The 12,191-nt window shown below is 38.7% G+C and overlaps 1 protein-coding gene across 3 annotated transcripts in view; it reads right to left on the reverse strand.

Moving 5' to 3' along the window:
* LAMA3 (laminin subunit alpha 3) overlaps window positions 1-12,191 on the reverse strand; it is a 121,445-nt gene that overhangs the window by 52,391 nt on the left and 56,863 nt on the right. For all 3 annotated transcript variants that reach the window (XM_054058942.1, XM_054058941.1, XM_054058943.1), the window contains 9 exons: window positions 11,530-11,690; window positions 9,079-9,187; window positions 6,762-6,859; window positions 4,371-4,536; window positions 3,860-3,986; window positions 3,631-3,770; window positions 3,137-3,252; window positions 2,399-2,616; window positions 1,301-1,505 (listed from right to left, as the gene is read on the reverse strand). In XM_054058942.1, the coding sequence (XP_053914917.1) occupies window positions 1,301-1,505; window positions 2,399-2,616; window positions 3,137-3,252; window positions 3,631-3,770; window positions 3,860-3,986; window positions 4,371-4,536; window positions 6,762-6,859; window positions 9,079-9,187; window positions 11,530-11,690 (1,340 nt within the window). The remainder of the gene's footprint in view (window positions 1-1,300; window positions 1,506-2,398; window positions 2,617-3,136; window positions 3,253-3,630; window positions 3,771-3,859; window positions 3,987-4,370; window positions 4,537-6,761; window positions 6,860-9,078; window positions 9,188-11,529; window positions 11,691-12,191) is intronic.

Consider the following 12,191-nt stretch of genomic DNA (forward strand, 5'->3'; position numbering starts at 1 on the left):
TCACCATTATAATCAGGCAACACAGCTTTTCACTGAAACAGAAAAATCTGACTATTTCTGCAAAAACAATCCTCAATTTAAATCAAATGGAAGCATGCTAAGCCCTTTCTTTGAAGTAGTAGGTTTTATTTGACTCAAGTATTTATTATATTTATTTTTGCATAGTATTAATTTCCTTGTTATTTTGTACTGCATGGGGAAAATGAAAGATATTAATGAGATTCAGAGTGCACCAGAAGATAAAGAATATGTTACGCTTTAAAGGTGAACCCCAACTTCCACATATGAAGATCCTTGTTTTGCCCTTGGGGTAAGACAATTATACACTTCTTAATAGAAAGGACAGATTTAGAAAAATAATTTGTATTCAGGAAATAATATGAAAATTCTCTGAAAATGACTATTGTCTGCCTCATTTACGGGATTAATGGCAGAGCAGGAAGTATCATATTTCTCTTTGTTAGATCCTACAAAAACATAGCCCAAACAGCTAAACTGAACCAACTCTGGCCTTAGAGAACTGATTGGCTATCAATAGCACTTGCTATTTAAGAATTCGATCTCCCTGAGGAAATCATAGAAATGTTCAACTATACTAACACTGACAGCATCTGAATTTAAGAGGACGCCCATTGGTTGTGGCTGTATGCTATATGTATTTTAGAGAATATAAATAAGAGAATAAAACTGAAGAATTTTTTCTTACTTCAGTATGCTAGGTTATAGAAAAATAAGCATATTTGACACAGAAAGCATAATTTTCAGGATTATTATCACCCATGGCTCCAAGTGAACAATATTTTCCAGTCAGTCTGTACTCATTATCAAAGTTTCTCAAAACTCACTGCAGACATTCAAGCTTTACAATACTTAAAAACATCACTGGACTGAAACCCAGACATCAGTCTGTGGAAGGTCAACTGCAAAATTTTAAGAATTTGAGAGATAATGTAAACCATTACAAATGATGCGCATGTCCAGAAGTCAGGAACTCTGATCTGAGGTCCTCTATAAGAAGGACAGGGATTCAGGAGCTTACCATGAGTGACATGGCATGTCACTGACAAACAGAACGCAAGCTCAGGTATCCCAAATCCCACCATTAGTTACTTGCACAGACTATGTTTCCAGTAAAGCAATGCAGATATCCCTGAAACATCTGAGTCCTCACTATCTCTGAGCACTACTTAAATCCCTATTCATCATCACCAAAGTCTCCCACAACCACTCCAAATACCTGAAAAGAAGGGTGAGGCAAACCGCTCATGCATCATTTATAACGCTCACGACTCAAACTTACTTGCATTGCCCATTGTTCTCTTCACATTCTGGGCTTGCCACATTAACGACTCCTTTTTCTGAACAGTTGCAGCTCTCACAGCCAGCAAGAGGGTGGTAGCTGAAGTAATGTTTCTCGCACACTTCACACTTTGGTTTCACAGTTTGTGGAGGGCAAATGCATTTACCAGTCACCTCATCACAAAGACGCTGACCACAGTTGCATACTAGGTTAAAGAAAATGTTCTACAGATTAATTACATCTCAGTTTACAATGATCAACTGTTATCAAATCTGTATATCAAATAAACACACACGACCTGTATGCATGATGGTACACATGACTCTTTTCTCTCTTTCACTGGCTTTAAGCTCAGCTGGCTTATTTTACTTCAGCTATCACAATGATGTGAAACTGAGACAAATCAGGGTAATGGAAACCAACTATGTAACTGTTACGATACTTAGAAAGAATAGCTTAAGACCTCGACTCTTTTTGCGTAGATCGGCTACTTCACCACAGGCATTATTATCACTTCCCCAAACTGCTAAGCTTTAAACAATGAATAGTTTTGGTCTTAAGAGCATCGCTTTTCAAAGTAACATTAATAAACCTAGGTGATTTTATCCGTGAAAGTAGCTGAAGACTGTCAGTGTAATATATAAATCTGTTTATGTTATTAAAGATAACATCAGAAAAAGAGGAATTGAGAATGTTTACTCTGATTACGTATAGAAAATCTTGAAGGTATAAACTGGGATACAACAGTAACTTAGAAACAACTTAGCAGTCAGTGCAGAAAAATCCATTTGACGGAAAGACAGGCAACATGGATTTGAAAGAGTAAAACTGTAAGCCTACTACACCTGATAAGACAACACACATGTAGGCACACTTCATCGTGAAGCAGGAGTACTTAAATGGAATGGGGTTACTTCTATGTTAAAATAAAAGCTATTCTATGCTAAAGCTAAGATGCTAAAGCTAAGATGGCTTAACTGGCCTCTCAAAGGATCAAACCCTGTAAAGAAACATGAGGTTGTGGTACCTATGCAGTAAAATCGGAGAATTCAATAAACAGTTGGGTCAGGTGCTGAAGAAGTCAAAGCATGTACTTACACTTGCAGAATGGAAATCCATAGTAGCCAGTTTGACATCGGCTGCACTGACGACCGATGACATAAGGTCTGCAAATACACTGTCCTCCCAGGGGGCTGCAAGTAGGGCTCGTGGCACCCGCATTATCACAATTACATGGCAGGGCTCCGTTGTTGTAGAAAGCCACTAGTGACCTTACAGAGTCCTTACAGAAGGCTGATGCTTCTTGGCTATTTAAACTGAAATATACATCATGTTAGTACTGGCACTTGGGAATTGTTATGAGAGGGCTTTACAGTGGTTCAGTAAATTGGGGTCCTGACTTTCAAACAATTCTTTGACATAAGGATGGCATCAATACACATGCAAGGATATACTTTAATTAAATTAGTGGTGAATGGCTTTGAACATGCAGGTAAGAGATTTTTTTCAAAGAAAGTGCGTATATTAGTCGTATCAGTTCAGACATGCCAAGCAAAATATCAAATACCAAAGATGGAAATACCAAAGACAGAAAGACGACACAGATTTTCCTCTTTTGCACAGTGAGCAATAAAGCTCTACCTTTACATTTCATTTATCATAGAAAGTCACGTGAAAATGACTCAAGGAAATGTAATGGGCCAGCATAAGCCATGAAAAGCCTTTTAATGCAACACAACAATGGGGATTTTATATAGAATTCTTTAATATTGAGTAAAAGTAACAGTAATTCCCAGCTTGTTGTCAACATTCAGTTTTTTAGAAAGCAATGCTTACTCAATATAAAAACTGTTTCCTCCACATTGGCTGATAAAATCAAATGACTTGTCCACTGTCTTTTTGTCAAGAATTTTGTAACTGTAGGTGTCTGCTGGAACAACTAAGACATTTTCCTTAAAACAACAAGAAAGCTAAATTGTACATTTCAGACAAAAGCATGGCACAAGCTAAGGCATTTGTATATTTAAATGTTGCTTCATTATGCACTCCTGATTTTCTCCAACCCTGTAACATTTTCACTGAAAAAAACCAGGAAAATACACGTATCTTCCCCCAAGAGTTGTGATGCTACAATCAGTGTATAATAAAAACAGTGTATAGTATCTTGAAAATTTAAAATAAAACAGAAGCAATGCACAAGAGCCTAAAAATCCGAAATGTAACATTAAAAGACAAATCCTTTCTTTTTGGCTTTCATCTTTGCATCTATCTTTCAAGGAATGGTGAAACTGAAAATAACATTTCCAACTACATTCACGTAATAAACATACCAGAACCAGCATTCTTCCACCAGGTATCATCACTGTAACAGAGACCTCGGGTTCAGAAATGTCAAGCTCAATTTGGTTTTCTGCAATCACTTGATCTCGACAGCCAGAGGCATGAGGGCAGAAAGACGCATTGAAGGAACCTAGATGGAAAAAAAAACCATGCCAAAAAATGTTCCAAGTGCCGAAATGCTGAGAAATGGAAGGGGTTAGATCAAATTCAGACACTTACCTGACCACACACGTCCTGCATCCACACGCACTTGCACAGGGAACGCTGGATGTGCTGACTGATAAAAATGTACCACAAATACATATCTGCCCAAGTGAGGCACTCTGCCGCTCAAGGTAATCTGGTTCTATAGAAAGAAGAACAGCTCTGGTAGCATGTTTGTTCCATGAAATATTCTTGGGGTTGTGAGCTGTGCTCTGTGCCACCTACCCGTAATGAAAGAGAGGGGGCTTGGCATCTCCCAGGAAGTTAACAATCCCTCCAAAGAATATGGCATTACAACTGCATGCTCCTATCTGTTTGCATGCCAAGCATACCTAATGCTGTGAGGCTACTGTGGAGTTAAGAAAGAAATGGGCATTTTCGTTTCTGCGTACTGTCTTGATGTCTTTGCAATGTTTTGATCACATCGCGTCACTCAGTTTGATTTTCTTAAAGTGTTTAATCAGTTTAACTTTACTAGGAACATACTTTGTAACAAAAGAAACAGTATTTTCAAGATATGAGATACCTGTAACGGTGTCAAGGTGACTCCATTAACTGAGTCAGAAGGTAAAGGGGCACTCAGTGGATCATAGAGTATATTTCTCTGTACTTCAGAAATTTTCTCATCCTTGAATGAATCCAAAACCAAAGCTGCTGGTGGAGTTTCATACACTGAGGGAATGCATGTTGCACTAAAACCAGAATTATAGTTATTACTCCTGCGGTCAGGATTTCTTAAGCATTATAAAAGGAAAAGCAGTTGACTCACAAAAGTCAGTATATTAGACTGAAATACAATTAATAGTGGAATTCTAACCCCTGTTATTCTTTGGATTCTATGTAAATGATCAGGAAGTAAATGAAAACAAGAGGTACAGATTTAACTCACAGTGGGGAAAATGTACATTAATTGATCTTATTTACTCAAAATTTCTGTAAGTTTAAGAGGTTCAGTGGAAAGAGTTTGCTAAGGAAGATGAAACCTACGAGGACCGAGAGTGTTTAAAAAAAGCCAGTTAAATACACTTCAGTGAATCCAGTTAGTCATATTCACCACAGTCTGTACTAGTAATGAATTCTCAGTTCTACAAATATTTGCATAGGCATATCCTTTAAACATGCAAGTTTTCCCAGTGAAGTTAATGGGGCTGCTTAAGCACTTAGAAGTTACACTCACGTATTTGTAGAATTGGAGCCAAAATAAATAACAGTGCTCCTTGAAAGCATCCTTATTCATTCATTGTTGTGTTTAACTATTTTTTCCTTGGTATATTTAATTCTGAAGAACTTGATTGAGAGAAGTATTTTCCAAGACTGCAGGAGAAATGGATTTTGGGGGTTTCCTGCTAGTATTTGTTCATTTCTCATAAATACTCAACAATGATTAATCTCTGCTCAGGAGTAGAACTGGAATAGCAAGTATGTTTCTTGCACTGCATCTGCTTATAATACTATTAAATTGAGCCAAGACTCTGCATCTTTCAACTTGGTGAATACTGAACACTCTTAGGAAACACTTTTGCTCTTAGGAAAGCAAAAATACTTCCAGATAAAGGTCTTACTAACAAACCATAAACATACAGTAAATTATGCAAATAAAACAAGACATTAAAACAAACAAACAAACAAACAAACATAAAAGCAAAGTAAAAGGTATATAAGTTTTATTTAAACTACTGTTTTTCACCCAGCCTCTTTCTTCCATTCTATTCAGAGTATAAATTCAGGAATGCAAAATGCCTTGACTGCAAGGACAAGTACCTTCAGTGTTGGAAAGCTGCACTCAGCTGTAACACTCCAAGCAGGAGAATTAAAGCTGCTATTCAATGCTATCCATGCTTGGAAGCCAAATATAGTCACATGCTTTTATCCAATTTACTATCCAGATTTTTCTGCTTGAGATTTCAATTCAGCAATTATATTAGAAGCTACTGTATGGAAAACTATTAAACCTAGTCACCAAGCCTTTCTGCTTCTGAAGTCTGTGAATAATATTTACTTTCACTTTGAGGCCCTTCCCATTGCTGAATGAGGAGGAAGAAAGCCTTAGGAGTAGCATCACGAGGAACATGCTGGGGAGAGCAATAGGAACTGAAACGCGGGACTCCCTAATTTAGAAACTGTGGTGATAGTTCCTCCCTGGCCTAAAGAATAAAACATATGGAGAGAAGAAGACCTTCGGCAGGATGGAGAATGCGTTCTGCAGAACCCCAGACAGAGCACATGGCAAATGAAAGTTCAGATCTTAGCAGCTGGAAAAGAGCCATTGACCTAGGTCAATCAAGCTACACAGGAGTGCTTTAATTACTAAACCTATACAAGTACAACGGAGGAGAGAGATCACCTAGCCTTGCTGTGTGTGGTGAATGCTGAGGGCATATCTACCATACTGGCTCCACGATGAGATGGACAAAGGAATGGCTTGTTTGTGAAGTGCGGGTTTACATGTTGCGTAGTTTGACGCTGCCAAGTTAAGCTGGTGTATTTGTGCCTCAAAGGGCAGTCACAGCCCCTGCCTAATGACAAATTAAAGCCCTTTTGGAACAGTGATGCAGTAACATGTAGGACCAAACTCCACATGGAGCAGTCAGCATTTCAGGCCACCAAAGCAGCAATGCTTCTTCAGCTTGGACACCTATAATACCGGATGGCATGTAAAGATCTGTATTTTCTAACGCATCAACACTCAGTAGTTCAGATGGGCCAGGAAGAGGTTAGTATTAACAAAATCCTGCACAACGACTGCTTAGATTAACGCCGACACTTCAGCTTTTCACAAATACTACTTTGGAAAAGTGGCCTACCAGTCACTTGTGAATCACTGAGCAAAAGTTCATTCAAGATAATTAAAATCCCATTTAGTCTGCCTTTCAACATCTTCTTCAGAAAACATGAAGGATAAAACCAAGCAAGTTACCTTCCATCACGGGTACTCCTGTAAGCAGCTATGCACTGTACTTTAGGATCCACATATTCTGGAGAAAATTCTTCCTCTGATATAATACAAACCTTGTGCTGAAAAGCAAGCACAATGCGCAATTAACAATTCATATAATAAATAACAAGGCCAGGCCTGAAAGGGAAGGATGGAGCCTAATTTTAGCATGGGGAGACCTGAGCCCAAAGCTACGGTCTGTCACGGGCTTCCCACAGGATTTTGGGTCCCTTTACCTGACTGCACCTGAATGAGTCAGTGCTGAATAGTATTTTTCTGTCCTCAGGGGAATAGTGGCTGTTCAGAAGTTACATAAATTAAAACGTTTAAGTATCTATACAACAACAGGAATGACGAAAGACCCGCTCGCAAGGTCAGAAGCGAGGCAAAGAGAATACAGAAGTAGGAAGGAAAAGTCCTTATGTGTTTCATTTAGAGACTATTGTACCCTGGGGGAATTCCTAGACCTTCTGAAACGCAGGTGTGAACACTTGCTCCCAGAAAATCCATAGGAGAGTTTCAGTGACACCAGAATTTCTCCCAACAGATTCAGAACTCATTTTAAAAGCCAATGAAACCTCAGATGATTATTTTTTTTTTTTTTTAACTAAAACTAGACATGAGCAATTGAAGTTGTGGTAGTGCTGCTGTAGCCATGGTGGTAAGGACATAAGGCAAAGCTTGTGGGTAGACACAGCAGATTGTACTCTATGTTACCTACATTTGCAAAATATATAAGTGCAGGTTACAAAACTTGTTCATGAACTACTTGAAAAGTAGACTAAAAAGCCTAATTAATAGTAAGATATATCGAACCATGTATTGATAAAAATTGCATAGGGACAATTCATCAATGTGCAAAGGGGTTCAGTCTAGAAGCAGGTCCTAAGGGTGCTCAGCTTGTGTTTTAGCAGCAGCAGGCACGAATTAGAAACCTCTTATTAGCTAGAAGGCAGTGTGCTAAAAGTCCCTTTTCTTGGGCAGCAAACATTGTGTCTGTCCTGCATGTAATGACCCACAGGGCATCAGCCCATTGCAGCAGAACAAGAGCAGACTCTGAAGCTTTGAACTGTACTCTATGTATAGCTAAAAAAGGTAGTGCAAAACATGGTCTGGGTTTAGACAACTCGTATGCATCAGTGTGAGATTAAGACTATCAAGCCATAAGACCCTCTCTTGGAAGCTGACCTCAAGAACCTGATTCCCCCCATATTTAGACCAGACTGTTGAACTCCAGCATTGGGGGTAGTTCCCCTTTGCCTCTCTGGTCTACATGACAGCCAGTCACAAAAAGGTCCTTAACTACAAATCTGCTGCCATTGACTCCATGATTAGTGCCTATATACCACAAGCTCTTATTTTCTTCCTTCTTCCTAAGTGCAGTTTTTACATTTGACACAGGGAAATACTTCCTATATCTCAGGGGAATATCAAAGTTTACCTGGCAGCAAATTGTTCAGAGAATGAAAACTAAAATTTAGAAATGCAAATACAAAGATTCTCAGCACAAGAGAATTCCACACAGGAAGATACAGGCTGATAATATCAACCTCTTTTGGATATGGATCCTGTTAGCGCAGCAAGTGCTGCAGGGAGTTAACAGACAATTTACAAGGTATTTGTTCACACTGAACACAGCCTTATGAAAGGAAGAATGTATCACTTGTTAATTCTAAGAGTTCTATGAAACTATGTTTACAGCTATTTTTCAACTACCTTTTCATCAACTGTGCAACTCACTTTGTATTTTAAAATGGAAAAAAGAAACAATGTAGAAAATTCTGTGTCCAAAAAAAAAAATGTACACTGATGTGGCCAAAAGAGGGCAGTGAAGGCTTTTTAGTCCAAGTGTTTAAAAGCTATATGACTAATGAACACATTTATTAGCTGAAATTAATGCAGTTATTGCCTGCATTTTGTAAGAGACACAGGAAACTTGCAGATGGGGTTTGAGGGTTTTAAAAAAAGTGAAAGATAAGTAAAAGAAAAATTTATTAAGCATAAAAGCTGCCAGATGATTTTTCATTTAAAATTTACATTTAGAAGAGAGAGAGGAACTGAAATAAAGCACAAGAGAGCTGGAAAAACCCTTGCCAAGAAAGGCAAATTTCTGTTCATTTTTGAAACTGATCAAGTTTGCCTTAGTACTCTCCGAGTATATATAAAGAAACATCTTCACGTACCTTATAAACATCATTTCGCACATTACCATACAGCACGTGAACATAGGGAGAAAAGTACCTCTCCTTCCCCACTTAGGAACAAGTACTACAAAAGCGAAAAGAAAATGGAAACTTACCAGTAGAAAATTAATTGATGATGCCTTAAGATGTATCTTTGTATCTGCTAGGAGGTCAAAGGCTGCAATGCGATTTCTGTCATCAACTACAACGCTGCGACAAAGGAAACTGAGACAGAAAGCAGGATTCAAAATGAGCCTGCTGGCATTACCACGTTGTTCACGCTATTCCCTAGCTCAGCAGCCCAGCTGTTGGCTAGCCTCGACACTAATGTCTAGTCATCTGGCTGGCTTGTAAATAACCTTTGGCCACTGGTGAACATGCAGTATCCTTACTAGTTACCAGGTTGGATGAGGCTATGAACAACAAGATCTAGTGGAAGGTGTCCCTGCCCACAGCAGGAGGTTTGGAACTGGATAATCTTTAAGGTCCTTTCCAACCCAAACCATTCTATGATAGTAAGACAAAGGATGCACCATGTACAAAACACTGCTTGTCCTTTGTGGGTTGACCTACCCAGAGCCCAAACCTCCAGACCTCAGCTCTGATCTCCACTCTAGCTACTGCTTTAAGTAGAATGTCCACAGACAGAGACACATACGTTATCTGCAGAGGTTTCCAACCTATGTACCATGGTGTGTAACTAATATTCTGTGCCTGGGCTGTGCTCCTTGGGGGGGCCAGCACACATCAGCTGCTGCCTTCCAGCACTGCCATATGCTGTTAGTGGATCAGCAGCTCGAAACCTACACCATGACAGCTGGGCAAGTCTTGATTTTAAGAACCTGTATGCACATTGAGATCCTCTCCAACACAAGGGAAAAAATGTAGGTCTGCCTCTTACTTACTACCTTAGACTGGTTACATCTTTGGTAAAGACAAGTACATACTGAGAGAAAGAGTCTTGATAAAGGCTTCAGCCTCTGTCTTGTTCGGGGAGCATGACTCCTGCAACTTTCCAAAAGCAGCAACGGTTCCCCTTTGCTAAAGAGAAGTCATATAAGGCTTTCATTTCTTTCTATACTTCTGCTTAGCTAGGCCAGCCACCATGCCATGGGTGAGAAGCTGTAGCTACCATACAACTGCTACTCTATTTCTACTGTTGGAACCAACAGATATGAAAGTTTCATTCTTGTTTAGAGCACAGCTCAGAAATAAGTTCAGCATGGGGTAAAGGACATGTAAGGCCAGAAAAACGTAGGTCTCTTATTTGTGATTTGCTGGAAGCTTGGAAGAGAATAAAACATTGCAATGTTTTATTTGGAATAAACAAGCTCATAGAGCCCTAAGAAGGCCTGTCACAATATATTCATGATTATACAAGTCACTCTTATTTACATGTACGTTACTATGTAATTTCTTGATTTATTTTTTAACAGGACAGACTTGTAGCTTGCTGCTCAGGAAAGATGACACAGCAACTTACTTGCAATGTGACCATTAGCTTCATGCAGAATGGCCCAGAAGGTCTTTACTGCATTGCTACATTAAAGTAGTGAGGGCTTTCTTTGTATTTTCATGAGCAAGTTCTTAGTGTACCATATGAACAAGAAGTTTGTTCAAAATTAGCCCCATAAAATGCATTTAGGAAAAAAAAAAGGCAGTAAACCGGAAGCTTTACAGCAAGCAGTTTAGGGATCAAAGTGTTATATAACAGGCTAAAATAAGAGCTTTCCCCAGCGATAACCTGACAAGGTCACTGCTCTGTATAGCTCTGCTCTGTAGTACAAACATGCTGATGAAAAGGATTTTTCTTACTGGGCAATTTCATCCTGAATATCCCTAAGCCCCCAATCTGCCAAACACTTGGCTCATGGGAAGAAAGGATGCATGTCTGTAGTCCCTTGGCACTGGTTAGGCTCTTCCAAGGGTGCAGACATCTGCAGAATCACAACCCTAATTAGAGTTATAAGCTGAAATGCTCAAGCGTTAAAGACAATCGTGCTCAGGACAGACAAAGTCTCTTGAGCAGAAACATCTGCAGTAACCTCAGCAGTCAACAAGGATAAAGAAGCACTCTCTTGAAGACCTTGCCTACAGGCTAACAGCCAGGGGATGGTTATGCTGAGAATTTCAGAGACATTTATACTTCTGCTTCAGCAGACCTTATTAGAAATAGTGGGAATACTCTTGTAAAACTGGCTGCTACATATTTTTATAGTCAAAATCCTTGGACAGCTTTTAACTAAATAAAAACAGTGTAGCCAACAGTGATGCTTTCCCACTGGACTCACTCAGAAATTAATAGTTTATAAGGATTTTTGAAAGTATATAAAAAAGCAACCCGTTGTATAGGAAATAGTTCGCTTAAGCAGTAGCCATATTTAATGAGCTGACTGCATGCAGAGAATTAAAAATCTTTACAATAGCCACAGAATTATGTACTTGCTTTTAAATCACCCTAAAATTCAATCAATCAACATAGTAAAATGGATTCCAACATATAAAAAGTATAATTATAACCCACATGCTTTTTTTAATCATTTAGTGATTACTTCAGAAGCGCTCACCTGTATTTACAACTGTATATTCTCATTCTGCCTTCAGAGACAGGTCCAGGGCTATCTATTATTACCTCGGCAGTGTATAACTGATCCTCTTCATTGGCATATTCAAAAACCAGAACATAGCGACCGACTTGAGGAACATTTATGGTCATCTGTAAATTGACCTAGGTAAAAATAATTGAAAAAGTAAAAGCTGTTACGTTTTTTCACTTCCTTTCTTGCAAGCTAGCTGGTTTGCATTAGTCTAGGAAGAATCCTGTACTGTCTCAGTAAAATACATCCAGCAGAATCGAAGTAATGCTTATAAATATCACCTTGTCTGCTAATGAGTCAACCAAGTTCAAGAAACAAAAATTATAAGAGCTCTAGGAAGGCTGTAAGATGAGCCTGTGAACTGAGTATTATACATTATTTCCCTTCTCCACAGTAGAAAGTACCTGTGAGGAAACTTCAATGTTACTAAAAAATTGTCACCGTCATCTCTAAGATAACTTTAATAACAAATAAAAAAATCACTCTTTCTCCACTGCAAAAAACATTCATACCACAGAAGTGCTGTATTTTGATTCACAAAGAAAAGAAGCATATTCTCCAGCAAATAGCCAATGCCACTTACTGAAGCATCAAGTTTTTCTTTTAATATATTTGCACAAATTGGTTAAAAT

The sequence above is a fragment of the Cuculus canorus genome, chromosome 2, assembly GCF_017976375.1.
Source record: "Cuculus canorus isolate bCucCan1 chromosome 2, bCucCan1.pri, whole genome shotgun sequence".
In the NCBI taxonomy this organism is placed as follows: Eukaryota; Metazoa; Chordata; class Aves; order Cuculiformes; family Cuculidae; genus Cuculus; species Cuculus canorus.